At 45.7% G+C, this 21,517-nt stretch overlaps 3 protein-coding genes across 3 annotated transcripts; 2 read left to right on the top strand and 1 right to left on the bottom strand.

Annotated features, from left to right (window-relative positions):
* Positions 1-41: 41 nt before the first annotated feature.
* TOT_030000682 (uncharacterized protein) lies at positions 42-2,299 on the bottom strand (the record flags this gene model as incomplete). The annotated part of the gene is made up of 4 exons (XM_009693427.1): positions 42-530; positions 665-1,104; positions 1,156-1,279; positions 1,460-2,299. 4 exons carry the CDS (start codon positions 2,297-2,299, stop codon positions 42-44), a joined length of 1,893 nt encoding a protein of 630 aa, XP_009691722.1.
* A 1,090-nt stretch (positions 2,300-3,389) lies between these two features.
* Positions 3,390-11,886, top strand: TOT_030000681 (ABC transporter; the record flags this gene model as incomplete). Its single annotated transcript, XM_009693426.1, has 13 exons — positions 3,390-3,993; positions 4,227-5,906; positions 6,107-6,374; positions 6,795-7,522; positions 7,680-8,005; positions 8,170-8,273; positions 8,395-8,878; positions 8,965-9,280; positions 10,141-10,972; positions 11,053-11,107; positions 11,224-11,391; positions 11,424-11,553; positions 11,717-11,886. The coding sequence occupies 13 exons, from the start codon at positions 3,390-3,392 to the stop codon at positions 11,884-11,886; spliced, it is 5,865 nt and encodes a 1,954-aa protein (XP_009691721.1).
* A 136-nt stretch (positions 11,887-12,022) lies between these two features.
* TOT_030000680 (conserved hypothetical protein) lies at positions 12,023-21,423 on the top strand (the record flags this gene model as incomplete). The annotated part of the gene is made up of 13 exons (XM_009693425.1): positions 12,023-12,233; positions 12,391-12,453; positions 12,486-12,703; positions 12,945-12,999; positions 13,070-14,161; positions 14,349-14,984; positions 15,191-17,116; positions 17,408-18,201; positions 18,247-18,438; positions 18,616-18,779; positions 18,843-20,442; positions 20,554-20,716; positions 20,798-21,423. The coding sequence occupies 13 exons, from the start codon at positions 12,023-12,025 to the stop codon at positions 21,421-21,423; spliced, it is 7,740 nt and encodes a 2,579-aa protein (XP_009691720.1).
* Between the last annotated feature and the right edge of the window lie 94 nt (positions 21,424-21,517).

The raw sequence follows: 21,517 nt of genomic DNA, 5'->3' as shown, positions 1-21,517 counted from the left end.
TTGACTTGACTTGTGTGTTTCTATTGTTATTTATTAAAAATTCACCATTGTAGGTTAATATTTGTATTGGTAGTCGTCATCGACTTTAACCGGTATTTGACCTCGAGTGTTTTAATCAAACTTGCGAAGTATTCACACACGGTGTTGTCCGTGTTTGCGTAGGTAGTCTGTTTTATGAAATTTTCTAGCGAGTTCGAACTCAATGTCTCCACGTCTTTCCCGTCATTCGTTTTTAGCCACCTGACCAGTTCCGCGGGAGCGTACTTGCTTATTGATTCAATTAGCCCCCTTTCTGCCTTCCTTTTGCTGACAATCGCTTGTCCAGCTCCGTTGAAGCATCCCCCAGGACACGACATCAGCTCTATGTAGTCCAATCTACTGCCCCCGATTACGTCATTTTTAGAGCTTCTGTTACTCGAGCTTTGCATTGTTTTCAGCATCTTGATTACGTTTTTTACGTTTTTGAATCCGTATGCGATAATAAACCTTAGCAGCACCTTTTCGTTGTTGCTGTCGTACAGTACGCATTCCTATAAATTTAGTCAAAAATGCCTCTATCTCTTTCCATAGATCTTATCCTACTAGTATTTACTATGGCTTCTGATAACTAGGGGACTTGTGTGAGTAAATACCTATATTTCCTACAGAAACTGATGCAATTTACCTTGAAGTCGCTGTTTATGGTCTGCTTGAACTCGACACTTTTAATCGACTTACTGTGTATCTCCTTGCACGCCCATTTGAATATTTCTTCTGCGAATCCTCCACTTTCGCAGTACAGCTCCGAGCTTCTGATCAGTTTCCTCAGGCTGATGCTGTCATATATGTCATCGTTTTCTCTGACTCTTCGAAACCTTTCTCTTTCTTCCGACTCTTTTGATCTCCTTAGGCCCATGAATCTATTGAAGTAATATGTATAGTCAACCAAGTAATCGATCTCACACTTCTTCAAATCTTCGAATCTGATATTCATGTCATCCAGTATCTTCTGAACGTCGCTCGTTGATAGTATATCATCAACTATACTTTCCTTTTCGTCCACTTGTTCTTCATTTTTTTCCTGTTCGTGTTGATCTTGGTCTTTACTATCATATTGTTTGTGGTCTCGTTTTATTTGGCCTTGACTTTTTACATCGTCGCTGTTAACACTGATACCTAACAGTGAATTGAAGTCGATTTGATATTCAGTTCTTATCGTTTCAAACTTCTTATCATAACATGGTACTATGCATACGTGGTATACTTTATCGTTTTTACTATCTTTATCGTGTGTAAGATCCTGTGTGTTGCCTTTGTTAACTAATTTAACATCTTTTATTACACTACAAGTGTTATTGTTGTTTCTCGTGTTTGTGTTTGTGCTATTTTTTGTGTTCGTGCTATTGTTATTAGTGTTACTGTTATTATCATTGCTTTTGCTGCAATTGTTGCTGTAAATTGTATAAAATGACCCTATTACCAGTGAATAAAACAGTCTAAAGTAGTTTATGTTGTATATTCTCCTGTAATAGTTCATGGTGTGGCACAGAATCTTAACTAGCAGTCCTTGGATAATCTGGCTGCTCGGCACTTCGCTTATTTTATCCACTAAGTCCTGGTCCAGTGTTTTTTCCGCGTAGAGAGTCCACCCTGGGCAGTGGCTACTTATTATTGGGAGCCTGGAGCATCTATTTTCGTCGCTCGCGCTATCGGCTGTCGCCTCCCTTTCCGCGTCCTTTTTAGTGTGATTAGGGCTGCCTGAGGTACTCCCTGTTTGCTTCCTCTGATATTTTGCCATAAACTCTTTCTTACTCAGATTTAAAGCCAGTAGCTCTGAGAATCCAATGTCAAACACTAGTTTCGCTCCTAGTTTTCTAAATAAGTAGCTCAATCTTTGCAACACTTCTTCTGCTTCCATATCGTAGTAACTCGAGTACATAAATACCGTCTGAGGTGATATTGACGCTACACAGACGTTAGATTCCTTCATTTTCTCCACTACTCTGCTGTAATTATCGTCCTTCAACAGGATTTCCTCTGAGGATGTGAGACATCCTGAACATGACAAACAGTCGCTCAATCCCACTGAAATTTTATTATTTTTATCCACCCTTGTCACTTTTAGCTTGTTGTTTGCGTATATATCCTCTTTCAGCACATTACTCTTAAAACTCTGGTCCGCGTGCCTATCTAAATTAAGTGTTTTATCATTCAGTTTTATTTCACATTTTTCGTCCTTCTTAATCAGTGGAAGCACACAATCTGCACTTGGACTTAGGTAGTCATTTAATCCTCCTATTTTCACTGCGTTTGAATACATTTTGAGTATTCTGTAGCCTTCCTAGTTACAATACGGCACAGACTCATTTAGATCTACCATAAAATGGCAATACTACTAAAAAGTATCATACAGTTATCATAAATAATTTACAAATGTATCGAAATAGAAATTATCTAAAAATTGTGGAGATTCCAACTATTTGTTCCCAGCATAATATAGTGATAAAGTTCAATTATTAAATAATTTCTAACTTTCACATTTTAAATATTTTGACAAGTTATTGATTTTTTTTATCTTTAAACTTAGTTCCCATGCTTCTAATCTTGTTTTTTATCTTTATAGCTAAATCTTTTATAGGATTACTTTTCTTTTTCTTTTCTCCTACCGTATCATCCTTATTCCACATTTTTATATATTTAAAGAATTACATTTAAATTGTGATTATTTTAAATTAAAATTTCGTAGAATTTTAGAAACTACCCCTTAAAAAAATTAGACTCAGTACTCAGATCTTAGAATTTGTTACCTTTAATTTATTCGATAAATTACACTTCATATCCATTTGTAAAATAATATGTAATGTATAAATAATATATATTTACATTAAAATTCGCTGTTATATATCTGGAATTTTTACACACTGATTCAACAAGTTTATGCTCCATTTAATTTTTTTGAATAATTATTTTAATGCACATTGGCTGGATTAGTTATTAAATAACTAGCTGATTTGAGCTCGATTAAAATTTTCCCAGATGACTAGCTACAACAAGACAAATTGTGATGTCGTTTCATAAAGTGTTCAGAATAAATCGCAAAATCCATATTAGCTTTATTATCAGATCTATATAATTTCATAAATGTTTTAGCACAGTTAGTATAATTGAGCTATAATTTGCAAAGAATTTTGTAGTTCTAAATAAAATTAAATATTTTCTCTTTTTTATCGCATCGGTGGATTCCATAAATTTTATTAATCATTTCATTTGGTAGACCGGTTCTAATAAAGAGCCTTGGCGTAATAGGATCTCTATGGTAGCTGGATTGATCAGCATGAAAAAACAGAATACACAAGCTTTTAGTTGAGTAGTCGAAGAAGAGTAATCGCAATATATTTGAATAGATTAAAATGGATGGAACTAACCCGAATGTTGACTGTTCAAATCATTCCAGTCCAGAAAATTTGGACTTTGGCCAGTCTGAAAAAGAATATAGGAGTGAAATTGGCGATAAAGTAACTGGTGAACTAGACACACTTGAAGTAGTTGATAATGAGGAACAAAATGAACAAAATGAACAAAAAGAGGAGGATGCTAAGAGTAGAAAAAGAAAGAAAAAAAATAAAAAGAAGGAGCCAAAGTACATAGATTATTGCCAAAGCACAGGCTTTAACTTTTATTTCTTCTCCTGGATGACTAATTGGATTAAGTTGGCGAGCAAGGGGAACCTGAAGCACGAAGAATTTCCAGACCTGCCGGACTCGGACTTTGACCAGTACTTCACGTACGAGTTTGGAAACCTGCTGGACGAGTACAGAGACTACGACAAGTGCAACAGCCTGGTTAAGTTTATAGGAAGAAGCAGACTGTGCGTGCTGAAGGTGTTCAAGAAAAACTTCCTGCTGCTGTACCTCTTCTCGATAGTCAACGACGTCTTCGAGATACTAAATATATTTCTGCTGAAAAGAGTGATGAAGCAAAAGGTGCCAGAGACAATAAACGGGCTCCTTAGATGTGTGTAATATATGAGGAATAGGTAGTTAGGTACTGGGTAGTTAGGATTTCTAGAGGGTAGCTAGTGAGTTGTTTTGATAGGTACCTGATGGGTTGTTTTGATAGGTAGCTGAAGTGTATATAGTTAGGTAGCTGATGGGTATTTAGTTAGACAATGGAGACAATGAGTGCATGGAGTAGAAGTAATAAATGGGCTGAGAATTCGGATGATAGATAGACTAATTGATGTGTAGATATCTTTCTGGTACTGCTGGTGCTGTGCGTGAACCTGTTTGACATAGTGACGGACGGACACCACTACTTCTACTACAGGAGGCTGGTGCTGAGGATAGAGAACCTGCTATTCTCGTTCCTGTTCAGCAGAATCATGGCGAAGAACTACTACGACGTGAACGACGTGCCGAAGGGAGGAGGGTCGAGCCATAAAAGGATGAACACAGACGGAAGCATAAGCATAACGATGCTGCCGAAGCTGCACAACAGCAGTAACCTGCTTGACAGTAAAAACAACGTGAAGATAGAAAGAGATGCGTCGAGACTGAACGCGGAGGAGAGCGAGGACCACAACTGGCGAGGAGAGGACGACATCAGTCTGCTGAACCTGGCGCTCTTCGACATATCGGAGATAGCCTGGGGAATCCTGAAGCTGGTGGACCTGTGCGCAATCCCAGTGAAGATACTCATCGTGGGCTGGTGGCTCTACCACCAGGTGGGAAGGACGTCCCTGAAGGCAGTGGTATTCATAGTGGTCTCGAGCGTGCTGATGATACTCTCGGAGTGCCAGTCGGCGAAGCTGGTGAAGGGATACGTGACGAGAATCGACGACAGAATCTCGAAGACGCTCACGATCCTGGAAAACCTGACGAACTTTAAGATGTTCAGATGGATAGGGCTCTGCAGAGAGGCGGTGCTGAAGAGCAGGATCATGGAGCTGCAGCTGTGCATGAAGAGGACGGTGCTGACGTCGATCGGCTCCTGGCTGGGGATCAGTCTGCCGAACATACTGGCGCTGGCAGTCTTTTTGATCTACTCGACGAGCAGCAACAGCGGAGTGACGCTGGACCCGTCCTTCAGCATTCCGCTTCTGCACACGCTGAGCCACTTCATCAAGCCCTTCAGAGACCTGCCGTCGGACCTGAGCGACCACCTGGAGACCACGATATCGTGCAACCGCATAGAGTCGTTCCTCTTCTCGAAGCAGTTGAAGACGTACATCAACAGCAAGTACCACAGCCATGAAAAGCAAACTGAGGAGGAGGATGAGGAGGGGGACTCAGAAATAGGAAGAGAAAGTGAAGACAAGAAGGGGTCTGAAAAGGACGAGAAGCACACAGAAGAAAAGGGACCACTGAGTGGATATGATGAGTCTTTAGCCACAGGCAGAACCACTCTACCAAATGAAAGCATTAGAGAGGACCAGACGCTTATCGAGTACGAAGGAACGGTGGCAGGAAAGGTGCACAAGGAGGTGGAGAGGATCGAGAGTGAGCTGAAGGGGAAGGAAAAGGGAAGTGAGGAGACAAGGGAGCAAAGTAATGGAAACATCGTGGATCAAGTCAAGTCGGTAGACCTCGAAGACGTTAAAGAGAGTAAAAGAGCGCAGAGGCCAGGAGTGGACGTTGACTACAACAAGAACGTGCTGAGGTCGCCTTTACAAGTAGACGACAGTAAAAAAGTGCAGAGGCCAGGAGTAGAACTTGAGAATGGGAACGTAACGAGATCAGGAGTAAACGTGGAAGAAAAGTGCGTCGTGGAGATGAGGTCAGCAACCTTCTACAGAGGAGAAAAGAGAGTGTTCACCAGAATGGACTTTAAGATGAACTCGAAGGACAAGGTTATCATCTCGGGCTCGAACATATCTGAGAAGTTCCTGTTCACAATGTCACTGATCGACGAGCTGAGACACACGGAAGGTGAGAAATGGTTAAATCAGCAGTTGTTACAACAGCAATAACAGTTATACTAGTTATAGTAGTGGTAATAGCAGTATTTATAGTAGTAGCAGCAGCAGTAACAGTATTAACAGTAATAATAACAGTAGCAGATATAGTAGCAGTTATAGTAGTAGTTTATAACGAAAAGTAGTTGCATAATAAGATAACGATGAATACAGGGTTTTACTACAACTACTACGTTGAAAACAATATGTGCACGGGAATAGTGTCGCAGAACCCATGGATACCAATGGGCACTGTGAGAGACATCATACTGTTTGGGAACAAGTACAACAAGTACCTGTACAACAGAGTGGTGGAAATATGCCAGCTGAAGTACGACTTCTCGAACTGGAAGTTGAGCGACATGAGGTTCGTAGACGAAGGAGGACAGAACCTGTCGACGGGACAGAAGGTGAGGATATCGCTGGCAAGGTCGCTGTACACGTTAAACATAGGAGAGTATGAAGCAAGAAACAGTAGAAGCAGTGGAAGTAGCAGTAGCATAAGTAGTAGCGATGATAGCAATGGTCGTGATGGTCGTGATGATATCAATAGTAGCAATTATAGCAACGGTATTGATGATCGTGATGATAACAATGGTATTGATGATAGCAATGGCAACAAAAACAATATTAACAATGGCAACAAAAACAATATTAACAATGGCAACAAAAACAATATTAACAATGGTAACGACAAAAATATTAAAAGTGATGATGTTGCTAATATCACCAACAACGGTGATAAAGGTAACAACAGCAACAACGGCAGCTACAGAAAAAGTAGAGGAGTCGGAGACGATGCAGGAAAGCTGATAATACTGGATGAAATATTCACAGTGCTGGACCCGGTCATAGGACTTAGCATATTTAACAACCTGTTCGGGAAGAGAGGAATGCTTAAAGAGTTCACGTGCATACTGACGGTGCAGGAAAACTTCTTCGGCATAGTCAAGGGATACAACTTCAGCGAAAACTTTAAGTTTTACAACATCAGCAACAGCGCGATACAGCAAGTGACATTGGAAAGTGATGAAATGGAGGACTCGAGGGAACTATTGAACAGCTACAACAAGACAGTGCCAGAAGAAGGATCAATGGTGTGGGAGGAAGAGGAGGAATGTGGATCGCTGGAAGGAGAAGAGTCAGTGGGCTCAGAGGAGAGGGAGTTTGTGTTTAGTGAAAGTGGTGACTCACTGAGAGGAGGTTATGAATTGAGAGGAGGTTATGATGGCGCTGTGGATGACAGCGGAGATAACGTGGAGGAAAACAGTGGCAAACATAAACAGAAAAACAATGACAAAGTCACGCAGACAAACAAGCAGGATAAAAGGCAGAAGAAAAAGGAGGAGCTAGTAAGCCAAAACGCAGAAATCATAAGGCAAAACGACCTGTTCAGCGAAAACAAGGAGGAAGGCAATGTGTCGCTGGTCAAATTTGAAAACTTCGTGTGGTACCTCAAAAAAGTTAACCTGAAACTGGTGTGTCTGGTGGTGTCAGTGTCATTTATGGCAATGTCACTTAACGTGGGAAGCGACATAGTGGTATCGAGGTGGGCGTCAGTGGCGAAGAAGGGAGAAGAGGTGGTGGAGAGTAAGTTGAATAAAAGATAATTAGAGTAGATAGAGCAGTTAGGATAGATAGAGTAGGTACAGTAAATAGGTTAGATAGAGTAGGTACAGTAGCTAGAAAACTAGATAGAGTAGCCAGTGAGGTAACTAGAAGAGGATTTCGCTAACAAGATGTTCAGAGGACTCAGTGATAGTGAAGGGCATATACAACAGCACATATCTGAGTAAGCTCAACTTCCTGTACCTCTTCACGTTCATGACGTCGTGCACAATAGTGCTCTTCCTGCTGAGAGCATTTCTGGAAGTGCAGGGGACACTCAACGCAGCGTACAAGGTGTACTACAGCGCGCTCAACGGAATACTCAAGTGTCCGATCATCATATTCAACAAGATACCGATAGGGAACATAAACAACAGGCTGAGCGCAGACCAGAGTTTCGCAGACTACAGCATTTTCAGAAGGTTCTCGCACTTCATGTCGTCCTTTATATTCACAGTGTTGACGGTAAGTGGTGTTGAGTGGTAGATATGGCAATATTGACATTGAGTAGTGGATAGCTATAGTACGGTTGATGTGTAGATAGCTATGGCAATATTGATGGGTAGATAGCAACTAGGAAGTGGATTTAGTTTTTATTTCAAAACCCTTTTAAATTTTTGCAAACTTAGGCAATGTCGCTCTGCTACCTGAACCCGTGGACGAGCATACTGATTCCAACGCTGGTGTTTCTGTCGTACTTCTGCGTGTTCAGGATATACATACCAATGTCAATGTAAGTGAATTCGTGTGCTGGTAGTTAAGAGTTAGGCCAGATAAGGCAATGGAAACTTATTTATACGCATCAGCACGATGCAGACTCCAATACATATGTTCGCATCAATAAAAACACGTAGATTCATCATGAGGAGTAACCTGGAGACGAGAGGATACATCTGCGGGCAGTTCTCGCAGGTGATCTCGGGCTCGCACGTCATCAAGAGTCTGAACAACGAGGACTACGTGATGAGTAACTTCCTGAGAGACCTGAGAGTGCACCAGAACACGAAGTTCTTCAACCACGCAGCATCCTGCTGGACAATGATAAGACTGAGGATCCTGACGTACCCGCTGACGATAGTAAACCTGCTGATACCACTGATACCAATAGTGAAGGACAGCGAGTTCAACAGCGAGTTTAACCGGAGGATGGAAAGAGAAAGAGGAGTGAACGGGCTCTTCGGGGCAATCGCAGAATCAGACAGCGAAAAGAAGGACCTGGTGGACGGAAAGGTGGGACTGGCACTAACGTACTCGTACAAGTTCGCAAAGCTGCTGAAGTCGACGCTGACGAAAATAGTGGAGCTGGAAACGGAGATGTGCGCGTCGCAGAGACTACAGGTGAGTGACTGCGTGATAAGTATTTAAAGTCTACAAGTGAGCGCACGCGCGCGTAAAATAGATGCGACGAAACAATATTGTGATAGGAGTTGGCGAAACTGGACCCGGATTATAACATCAACGACGAAAGGCTGTTTGATAGAAAAAAGCTGAGACTGATGAACAGCACGCACATCATGAATAAAGTGAGGGAGATTAACAAGCACGCGTCAATATCGACCACAAGTGAAGTGGAAGGGCTGGCGAGCTTATCAGGAGGAGAGAACTTGTACATAGACTTCGAGGAGGGGCTGGAGGTGAGAAAGGCAGTGGTGAAGTACGACAGCAAGGTGTGTCTGGACGAGATAAGCTTCAAAACGAGCGGAAACGACCACATAGGCCTGATAGGAAGAACAGGAGCAGGTAACAGAAGTAGAAATAATTTATGCACCTAGTTAGTTAGTTAGTTAGTGTGTTGGTTAGTTGGTTAGTTGATTAGTTGGTATGGCGGTATTTATACTAGTTGATAGGTAGTTGGTTGGTATTTATACTAGTTGATAGGTAGTTGGTTGGTATTTATACTAGTTGATAGGTAGTTGGTTGGTATTTATACTAGTTGATAGGTAGTTGGTTGGTATTTATACTAGTTGATAGGTAGTTGGTTGGTATTTATACTAGTTGATTAGTTGGTATGGCGGTATTTATACTAGTTGATAGGTAGTTGGTTGGTATTTATACTAGTTGATAGGTAGTTGGTTGGTATTTATACTAGTTGATAGGTAGTTGGTTGGTATTTATACTAGTTGATAGGTAGTTGGTTGGTATTTATACTAGTTGATAGGTAGTTGGTTGGTATTTATACTAGTTGATAGGTAGTTGGTTGGTATTTATACTAGTTGATAGGTAGTTGGTTGGTATTTATACTAGTTGATAGGTAGTTGGTTGGTATTTATACTAGTTGATAGGTAGTTGGTTGGTATTTATACTAGTTGATAGGTAGTTGGTTGGTATTTATACTAGTTGATAGGTAGTTGGTTGGTATTTATACTAGTTGATAGGTAGTTGGTTGGTATTTATACTAGTTGATAGGTAGTTGGTTGGTATTTATACTAGTTGATAGGTAGTTGGTTGGTATTTATACTAGTTGATAGGTAGTTGCTTAGTTGGTATGTAGTATGTACGAATTTAACCAGGCTACAAATAAGATGTGTAATTAAGAAGTAAGGTAGTTGAGTTAAATGAGTAACAAGTTGCTTGGAGAGAAAATGATTAATTATTCGCAGGAAAGAGTACACTGCTGCTGAGTCTAGGAGGGCTGATACAGCTGGAGTCAGGAACGATCAAGATAGACGGAAAGGACATATCGACGCTGTCAAACGAAGAAATGAAGGAAATGGTAGCAATACTACCACATACGCCGCCGCTGCTGCAAGGATGGAGCGTTAGGAAGTACGTGGACCCGGAAAATGAACACACAGAAGAGGAAATCATTAAGGGGATAAGAGCATGTAACATGGTTAAGTTCCTGACGCACATACTGGAAGTGAGTGAAAATGATATCTACGACATAAAGGACAGTGGATATAAAACAGTAAAAGAAAGGGAAGACGGAAGAATGAGAAGAAGATACTCGAAGGAGAGCATGGAGTCGTATTATAGTAACATGGAGAGCGAAGATGAAGATTGGAATGACGAAAAGGATGTAGTTGAAGTTGATAGGGAAGATGAGGATCAAAAGAACTATGGCTATGACCACGAAGAGAAGCATTATGACAAATATGACGAGGACGACTTTGAGAAACGGAGGAAAAAGGAATATGGGTATGACCAAGAGAAGGACGAAGAGGAAGAAAGAGACCTGAGAGCAGTGCTGAAAGTGAAGATCACGAAGCAGAAGGAACACAGCTACACAATAGTGTCAGACTTCGATCTGCAGTACCTGACACTGCTGAGACTGTACCTGGATAGGAAGAAGCTGAGGCTTATACTGATCGACGAGTGCTTTACAGTGGAGAAGGACAACGACCTGGACCTGGAACCAATACACGAACTGGTAGATAGACTCTTCAAGAAAAACATAGTCATAATAGTGGCACATCACAAGGAATCACTGAGGTAGGAAGAGTAAATAGGAGTTAGAAGAGTATAGAGTAGTTTACGAAAAATAACCGGGGGATTAATAAATAATTCTGTAGTCTGTGCAGCCGCATATTGCTGTTGGAAGGCGGGAGGATCGCAGAAACACAAATTGTAAAATAGGCGTTAAATATACCTGAAGTACCAAAAATATATGCGTAGTATACGAGTAGTGTGTGAGTAGAGTACTGTGTGACGGCCGACGAGGCGATTTCTGGTCCAGCGCATAGGCGGAGGTATCGATGAGCTACGGCTGGCTGACGGAGAGCAGTCTGGGCCCCAAGAAGCCCAAGGCGATCGCAGCGCCGAAAGGCTCACTCAGCGCACTGAACAGCATCATAAAGAGGCACATGGAGAAGGACGTTGAGAAGCACGAGCAGAAAAGGAAGACGAAGAAGGTACGTTGAAAACGGCCCGAATAACCGCGCAGGCGGACTTGTTTGAACTCAGCAACCCGGGAGTGGAGCTGAGAAACAAGATTGACAGGAAGGAGTCGACGCTAAACCGCAAAAACAGGAGGAGTCGGATGGAGCAGAAGGCGAAGCTATACGAGCAGCTGAGTGGGCAGTTAAGTAGAGGTGTAACCAGTAATAGACTATAAACTATGCAACTAGCGGATATTGGTGAAAAAAGACATAAATTTATACGAATAGGTATATATTGGCGGCATGAGTAGTTGGCCACCAGCAGTGTGTATTAATTGTGTAAACACTAAATTTTCAGAGGAGGGGAGGGCCGAGGCAGGTGATAGCAGTGAGTACCTGGTTGATTTTAGGAGAAAGCAGGAGAACGAGTTCCGGGAACTGGAGGAAGGTATTTGCGATTCGTTTCATCGTCATTGCATGTATAGATGCGGAGCGCAAGGATTTCGACGACCCACCTCCATAGCATAACCGTCCGTGTTTTATTTTTTTAAATCTGTAAATTAACCTTTTTTCACCTTATACGTGGTATTTGGTTTATGTGTAGAATCGTCAATGGGGGCATTTGCGGCCTTCCACCTTATGTTTTCGCTTTATTTGTTAAATCATGGTTAGAGATAGGCTTTTACTTGAGGATTTAGAGGATGGCAAGCCTGCGATTTGGCACCGGAACACTTTATCTCTGATAAACGAGAACAAGTTCGACAATCTTAAAAAATCGACGCCCACTCAGATTGTTTATCCTAACAGTTCTTTCAACATCGGCCTTCCCGTGGATTCCAGCAATCTTCAGGAATCTTCGACACTCAACAACGAAGGTACGCAGCTATTCATGGTTTTCTAGGTTATGTTGTGGCATGAGACTATTCTGAATTTATAGATTATGGATAAACTATGCGTATGTACTTTTGAAGTATTGATGTTTGGCGCTTCACATCTTTGTGAAAATTATATATTTCTAATTTATGTTTTCAGATCAACTTTACGACGAGAACGGTAACGAGAAGCCGTTGATTGTATATGCATCCAACAGGGCAGGTAAGTTCCGTTTTTCGATAAATTACCTTCAGAAAATATGAAAAGTTACAAAAAGCACCTTAACTTAATTTGTTTGATTTTAATATACTTTGTGGCTGTTCTTTATTTCGGCGGCTTGATGAAGTCTCATGTCGACTACACTCGATGCAGTGTAATATACTTGAAGATTACCAAGATGTCCATGTTCCTTTACTTTTCGGTCTTGGTTCTTCTCATTCTTGGATACTCGCAAATTTTGAGGTTTAATAGCGTAATGACGACTCTTCTAACGGCTCTGGGATTGTTTTACATAGAAAAGTAAGTACTTAATGTATATTTAGCTCAATCATCATTATCATCTTAGTATTTAAGATTTGCTGTTATCTTATTTGTTACTTCTATCCGTTGATTCCTCTAACGATGTTTTAGCATCTACGGGGTTATGATGTCGTTTGTTCAGCTCGTAGTTCTTTTCGTTAACTACCATTCCATATATAAAAACACACCGAAAGTTTTTATGGTTACTTCTATACATTAATTTCCCTTTTCTTTTTCACTACACATTATGTATTTCTGAATGGGGAGTGTGAATCTATAATCAGCTTTTACCATGGAATATTTATGTGTAAATTGTGAGACAAAATGCAATTGTCTATATATGTTTTGTTGATATCGCAATTTTTATTAGCCTTTTGTAATTATACGCTTGTTCCCTCTCAAGTGCTGCTGCCGAGGACTAGCTTTTATAGATGCAAGAAAACAAACCAGCTCTTGAGCATAACGGTCCAATTTGTGCTTAAAATAGAGCCCTCGTTATGCGTGAATTGGAAACTCCAAGATTCCGATGTACTATCCTTTGATAAGGGCAACTCAACGGCCCTGCAAACGTCGAGAGATCTTGAGGATTCCGACGAACCCGATAGTTACAGCGATAATGAACTGAGAGGTTGTTCCTCCACAGTTGTTTTAACAACCCTCCCCTTGAATCTGAAGGACGAGGTCGATCACGACCCGGAGGAGTCAGATTCGTCGGAGGACGAGAAACTGGAGCTCAAGCTCGAACACCAGAACACGGACGTGAGGACGTTCGTGTTCGCTTACGACTCTAAGTTTAGATTCCACGCAGTAACGGAGGTCGTGATATCGAAGCTGGACCGCCTGACGGTGGAGACGGCGTATCGCAAGGTTTCGAGGAACCAGGTTTTTTCCCTGAAATTAAGGGGGCTGGACCGAGAAGGCAACACCTTCAGCTCACTCGAAGGAATGCCCTTCTACATGTCCTTCGCAGGACCGAGAATATTTGATGTCGTGGAGGTAAAGGAGGGAGACCTTTACTCTGAGAAGAGATCAAATGTGTTATCGCAAAGTGAGAGTTTTGCACTCCCAGAGGGCACGACGCTGGTGTCAGACGTGCTGCTCCTGAAGGGAGTGAAGGTCGGGAAGTCGAGTCTGGCTTTCGGCCTCTTTTTGGATGAATACGCACAGGTCGTGTCAACTCCAGTGGAGTTCGTGGTCAACGACTTCGTGGTACTATCGCACCAGAATCTGTACATGCTCAACAAAACGCGCTTCAAGATAGAGCTGCTGTACCCGCTCAACCACCTGTACCAGAACGGGAAGGAAGATAAGGTGGACCCAGCGAACTACGAGTGGTACACCGACGCAGATCCCAGTAAGGTAACAGTGAGTAGAGAAGGAGTAGTTGAGTCACATGTGTATCTAAGTACAGGTGAGTTGGAAATAAAATAAGAATAGATACAGATAGGCACAAATAGATATAAACATATATAGGTAGACTTGCGGAGACAAAATTAGATTTAAGTAGATATAGCTAGATTTAAACAGAATAGGTAGATAAAAGTACGCAGTTAGCAGATTATCGCCGAAATCATTTGAGTTAACTAATTAAATCGCAGAAAGTGACAATGGAGGATCGGACGTGGAGTCGGAGGAGGATCCCCTGGAAAACGGGTACCAGTGCATAGTGTACGCGAAAGACCTGAGGACAGGAGAGGTGCTGAAGTCGTACGTGAATGTGATGAAGCCGCACAGCCTAGTGCTCAAATACAGCTCACTGAGGTCGCTGAACAATTGTTTAGTGAGCAAGAACGTAATGACGCCAAAGGAACTGGAAAGAGGAGAATCCTACGAAGTGTATCTGCGGAAGCTGTCGAAGCTGGAAGGCCAAGAGGAGTGCTTTCTGGAGCAAGATAAGAGCACGCTGTACCTGTACGAGGGAGGGTTCTACGTGTTCAAGTTCAACCTGCTGACGTACAACAAGAACCTGTTCAACACCTTCGACGCTGACGCGACGACGTTCGGGCCTGAGGACAAAGACAAGGACTTCGAGGAGGATGAGCTTCTGAAGTACCTGGAGGGCAGAGACAACTATCATATGTACAGAGCAAGTAACCTAGGGTGCGACTACTACAACCTGACTCACATAAACTCAACGGGCATCGAAGACCCGCTGATGCACAAGTTTAAACTGTGCGTGCTTCAGCAGATTAAGCTGGAAGGATACGAGTGCAATAGCAATCACGTGTTACAGAGTAAGTAGATGCTATTTGACTATTTGTTTACATAGTTGGTTACTATTTATTTACATAGTTGGTTGATTAGTTATTTACATGGTTGGTTACTATTTGTTTACATATTTGGTTGGTTACTATTTGTTTACATAGTTGGTTACATATTTGGGCAATAAGAAGTAGATGAGGAAGTAACGTATTCTCTCATAATTAATTAAATTTTACAGACGACTATAAATACTTCACGTGTGAGAAGCCGTTGGTGGTCTCAGTGGGAGACATGTTTGAAGTTACCCCGATAGGAGGGTCGGGAAAGTTTAAGTATGACCTGGCAGGGTCGCGCAGTGACTCGAATAAGTTCGTGTGCTCGAACAAGGGAAGTTACCAGCTGAAGATAACAGACATGACGCACGAGGAAAACGGGCTGCTGGTGCAAGTGATAGCAACGACAGTGGACTCGTCCGAGTTCGAGTACACGACGTCGGAAGATTCGAGTGAATACGTGGACGCAAAGGCAAACGGAGAGTTGACGCTGAGACTGAATAAGATGTTTAACCTGAAGCTGACGCTGTACGCAGACCTGACCGGATTTAAGCCGCTGTACAAAAAGAGCTTCACGAGAGAAGATGGGAAGTTCTACTCGTTCAACTACTTCAACGACGGAAATCACCTGGTCTCAGTGAGGCAGAAGTTTGAAAACCTGCTGCAGTTGAACGAGATGCTGGACAGCGAGGAAGGAATGCAGACGCCGCCGAAGGACGTTAAGCTGCTGCTGTACGACAGAAAGGTGGCGGACCTGAAGGGAGTGAGGAAGCAGGAAAGCTCGCTGGTGATGACCTTCCATACGCTCGAGACGAGTAGGACGAACTTTGGAATTAACCTGGAGCTGCTGACAGACTACTACAGAGGACAGTTCGAAGAGAAGGAAGAAGAAAGACTGAGTGACCTGTTCAACGAGTCGAAGTTCGGAACGCTGCTGCTTAACGTGTACAAGGACCCGGAGCTGTACATAGAGAGTAAGTACAGGCTGCCCTTAATCAACTTGGCGGCTCTGACGGGCTCGGAGACGAGGATGGCAGATGAGGAGACAGAGCTCCTGGCAAACGTGGCGCTGGGAGAAAAGATGGAGCTCAACTACAGGCACGGCCTGGGGCACACGGAGCCAGAGCTGAAGCTGACAACAAACAACAACGTGCTGCACATGGAAAAAGTGGAGGGGAAGCGAGGAAACGAAGGATACATGGTCTACTGCGTCAACGTAGGACACGAAGACATGGCATTCGAGCTGCTGGACTTCAGAAAAAAGTACAGAGTCAACTGCAGCTTCCCAAAGTACAACAGAGTGTACCCAGTGAACAGGGTCTCCAAGGGACTGTACGAGCTCGTGGACGCGCAGAGCGCAGGACGCACGGAAAAATTCGAGGAGAGGAAGTACAGAGTCAACAGCGACAGAGTTAACCTGTACATGAACCTGATGTTCGACGAGGACAACAACCCGCTGCTGCCCTCGGAAATTTACGCCTCGACCTTCGAGGTATACGCAGTGGCGCCGACGCTCACGGTGACCCCGGAGTTCTGGGACAAGGGCTACCACGAGCAGTCAATTCTCCTGGAGGACACGCCAGTCCTCGAGTTCCTGCCCAGCGAGTACGAGGGCGCGAAGCGGGAGTTCAAGGTCGTGGGCAGGATCATCTACGAAAACAGCCAGCGCAACTACTCCGCGCACTTCAACAAGGTGAGGAAGTACCGCAGGATCAACCAGCAGATCAAGAGCCAGGTCAAGAGCAGGTGGCCGCTCTTCGGCAAGTTCAACTACCTGAACACCTACATCATCGTATCGCCGAAGGTGAACCCGACGCTCGAGGTGGCGGCGCCCGAGGGGACCAGCCGGGACCTGTACCTCATGTACAACAGGATGTTCGTGTACAGGGTCTTCGTGTCGGGGGGCTCAGGCCACTACTCGCTGGTGGGCGCGGGCGACCTGAACTACCGGTTCTCGCGAGCATTCGTATTCCCAAACGCGCTCAGGAACTCCGAGAGGATGGACGACGCGGACACGCTGCCGGAGCTGCTGACGGACAAGGTGGTGCTCGTGAACCTGTTCGACTACAAGAGCTTGAAGGGGTCGGGAAGGTTTTTAACGTTTGTACCAGGTGAGCATTATTTACTTTACTGATTTGTGTTTGCCAACAGGGCGTTGTTGACTATTTAGTAGCATTTAGAGACAATTATAAGTAGTTACCATAGTAACAATAGACTAATAATTAGCATAATTTACTAAGTACAAGTAACCAACAATTAGCATAATTTACCAAGTACAAGTAACCAACAATTAGCATAATTTACCAAGTACAAGTAACCAACAATTAGCATAATTTACCAAGTACAAGTAACCAACAATTAGCATAATTTACCAAGTACAAGTAACTAACATAACTTTGTAGATAACATGGACGACTTGTCGCTGGTGGTGAAGGACGATAAGTTGCTGTGGCATAAGCCCCTGGAGTTGAACCTGCACTTTAAGTACCCAAACAGGTTTCAACTGGCACTGGAGCCGCTGACGTACACAAACGCGAGCGTGAGCAGCAAGGAGTTTGTGCTGGTGCAGGGAAAGGAGGAAATGCTGTACGTAAACGAAAAGTACAAGTTGAAGATAACCGGATACTACAATAACAGCCGCCTGCTGGATAACACGATGCTTTGGTCGTTCACACTTCACAACAACAGCATGGCGCTCAAGTCGATTAACGTATTCAAGGACTACACGTGCAACGAGCACCTGTTCGCAGGAGAAAGTGAGCAGGTGTTCAGAGGCTCAGATGACCTGGTGATGAGCACGTTCGACCTGGGAACGAGTGGGCTCTCAGTGTCGGATTTCGAAAGGAGTCTGAAGGGAGTGTACAAGTTCAGGCTGGTGGAAAAGCTGCTCCTGGACCACGCCGAAGTCACAGTCCTGACGAACACGAAGTTCGACATGACGTTCAGGAGCGTAAAGGACTACAGTAACCTGGAGGTGACGGCACTGGAAATTGGCGCAGGAACGGGCAGAGACCACAGACTGGAGAACTACGGGTTCAGTTTCAACGAGTTGGGGCAGTACAAGTACAGCGTCGGCGTTATGTACAGGGACAACCTGCTCACGGAGCTGGACCACAGCATGGTGGTTAACGTGGCGAAGCCGGCGAAGATGCTGTTCCACATATCAGGGCTCTCAGGGCAGATGCCACTGAGCAAGGTGAGAAGGACGACTGAGCTGCTGGCGATCAGTAACGCGAGCAAGGACGAAAACATGTACGAGTACACAGTGGACAGAAGCACAGTGGTAAACCTGAACGTGCTGCTCTTCGACGAAAAGGACAACATGTTCACGCCGCTGTACCTGAACAACCAGAACCTGGAGTTCGTGTATCAGATGACGGACGCGTGTCACCTGCTGACAGTAGGAGCCACGGAGCACAACGGAGAGTCGAACGTGGCGCACAGCACTGTCGGAGCGAGCGTCAGCAGTAATGCGGAGGGAGCTTTAGGGAGTGCGAGTGGCACGACCACGGCAGCAGGCAGCACCACGTCGCAGAGTGAGGCAGCCGAGAGCGCGGCGGACAAGGAGACTATGGGGCTGGGAGACCACAAGGGAGGGCGGTTCACGAAGGAGGTGGTGACGAACAGGTACAACGTGCTGCTGTACGTCAAGGGAGACTCGGAAGTGGTGGTCACAGCAAGGTACCTGGGAGTGATGCTGCAGTCGAAGAAGCTCAAGTTCAGAATAAGGGCGGAGGAGAAGCTGTTCGAGGAGACAGGAGAGGACGACGGAGTGTTGAACAAGGAGCACGACATGGTGGAAGACCACAAGCAGGAAGTGAGCGCAGGAAGTAAAAGAGCAGTGGGAATGGGATGCGGAGCCTGCTGCGGCCAGGAGGAGGAGGATAACCTGTGCTACGGAGGAGTCTACGAAATAAATAAGAGCTTCAAGAGTTACCCGGAAAATAAGCTTAAGCACCTGGGGAGGAGAGTGTACAAGGTGGTCACGCTGGGAAACGTGCTTATCATGACGGACATGACCACGTACAACGTTAAGCTGCTGAAGCCCACGCACTTCTCACTGGTGCCGCTCAACGGGAGTTGCGCCCACAGAGTGGAAGGAAAGGGGCACTGCAGCGAGTGCGAGTCGAAGATCAGAGGAGCCGGAGTCGACTTCGCGACGAGCAACATGAACAGGATGGCATTCAAGCTGGTGCTCTACTCGAACGGGAGCATGCTGAAGACGCCGATCAACGCACGCTTCACGGTGAGCATGAAGGACCTCTCGGTCTTCACGTACGAGGTGGAGGACGACCTGCTGAAGCTGACGCCGCGGAAGTACGGAGAGTCGACGCTGGAGTTGGTGTATTCGCTCTCAAACTACGAGCACGCTGACACTGACGACGAAGTTGGAGGCGGCCACGAACGGTTTGGAAGTACCCACGAGAGAGTAGCCAGTACCCAGGAACGAGTTGGAACTGGTCACGAACGAGCCGATTACCCGGAGCTGGGCGACAACGAGATAAGCAGGTACTACCTGCTGAGGAGCACACACCTCGACGTGACGAACGTGGTGAGCGTGCTCACGGGCTCGAGAGTGTACCTGACGGGCTCGCGAGTTAACGGACTGGCAGTGAACCTGGACGTCAACGCGTACGAGTTCACAAAGTTCCTGAAAAACAAGTTCACAGTCAAGTCGTTCGGAACGTGTCTGGACGAGGGCTGCGGAATGGTCTACATGAACAAGACGGAGTACGTGGACACGCCGAAGAAGCTGAGAAGCATGCTGAGCTCGAACAGAACGTCTTACAAGGTGCTGCTTAACGTGGTGACGAACGCACTCAACGCACTGCTCACGAAGGGAGAGGAGTACGCGAGCTTCAGCAAGGAGGCGAAGAGTATGCTGAGCATGAGTCAGATGAAGGACGCTGCGCACTGCGCAGGCAGCTACTGCTGGGTGGAGCTGAGGTACAGCCTCAGCAGCCCGATCAGCGTGGAAAAGCTGAAGAGCGTGAACGACAACCTGTACTGGAGAGGCGACTACAAGGAAGAGGAGGACCTGGAGGAGGTCCTGAGAATGATGAGCAGCCCGCTGGTGGGAGTGGACACGAGCATGTGGAACACGAGCTCTGGAGTGCTGGAGGAGGGAAACGTCGAGACCCCGAGGCCGGGCAAGTACAAGTTCAGAAACGTTAACGACGAGGAGGTGGTGGCGCACGTGGCAAACTTTAACGCGAGCCACTACAAGTTCAAGCAGGTGGACAACTACACAGTGCTCCTGCTGCCGCAGAGCACGGGAGGCCCCAGAGGCGAGGAGAGCCCGCTGGCGAACCACGCAAACGTGCTCTACTTCAACTACGGCCTGAGCTACAAGTTCAGCGACCCCCAGCTGAGCAAGCTGTACTTCCTGAAGCAGACGTACTACCCGTACCTGACTAACACGGCCACGGGAGCAAGCGTGGCGACGGGCTTCGGAGCGTTGTCGGGGCAGGGCGCAGGTGAGCACAGGGAGGGGTTGAGCGGAGGAGGAGCCAAGGACAGTTTGGCGCCAGGGTCTGGCGAAACGCAGCTGGTCTACAGGCTGGGCTACAGCGTGCTGCTCTCAAACAGCCTGCACAAGGAGTGGAGCGTCTTCAAAAATCACCTGAGAACAATGTCAACGGATGCGCTGAAAGGGAAGCGCAAGCTGACGCTGGAGCTGCACCACTACACCAAGGACACGCAGGGCGGCGGTAACGCGAGAGACGCGCACAGCGGAGGAGTGGGCGGAGTCGCCAGAGAGGGCCACGGGGCGGGAGGCGCCAGGGACGAAGGCAAGGAGCACTCGGAGCTCCTGATGACGGAGGACCTGGAGCTGGACCTGCCGGAAGACGTCCTCTTCGTCAACAGCGACGGCTTCATCCTGAACGAGCTGGTCGAAGAGAACATGAACAACGTGCTCCACGTGTACCCAGTTAACTCGTCATACAAGCTATACCTGAACAGCAACAAGTACGTGGTCAAGACGGTGGAAAAGTCCGGTCAGCTGACGACGTTCATAGTATACTCGAACGTGGCCTCCACGGCGCTCGAGGAGAGGGAGAGCGTGTACAAGCAGCTCTTCGAGGACCAGCAGCACGCGCCCGGCAACGTCTACCTGATGGTGCTCAACGCGACCGACACCATCATCGGCAAGATCAGAATCAACGCCAACGTGCCGACCGCGAGGGTGAGCGTCGCCAGGTTGGGCCTTCTGAAGGGGCGGAAGCTGTCGGACGTGCTGACGCTGGTGGTGACGCTGGCCGTCGCGCTCTTCGTGCTCTTCGTCTACAACACGATCCGCAACTACCAGTACTACCAGCCGACGGTGCCCATTAAGCTGGAGCGGAGTCTGCCGAAGGTCTTCGACAGTCTGCACCAGACGGGCTACCACAGCAGGTACTACCGCTCGCAGCGCTGACCGGCGCCTGCGCTTCACGACCGGCCAGGATGGCGAGCTCCGCCAGGACAGCCATTGGCGCCTGGTACTCAGGCATCAGGGCCCGTAACGGTCG

The sequence above is a fragment of the Theileria orientalis genome, chromosome 3 (genome assembly GCF_000740895.1).
Source record: "Theileria orientalis strain Shintoku DNA, chromosome 3, complete genome".
NCBI lineage: Eukaryota > Apicomplexa > Aconoidasida > Piroplasmida > Theileriidae > Theileria > Theileria orientalis.
The sequence above is the reverse complement of the archived record's forward strand: the minus strand, read 5'-3'. Positions and strand labels throughout refer to the sequence as shown.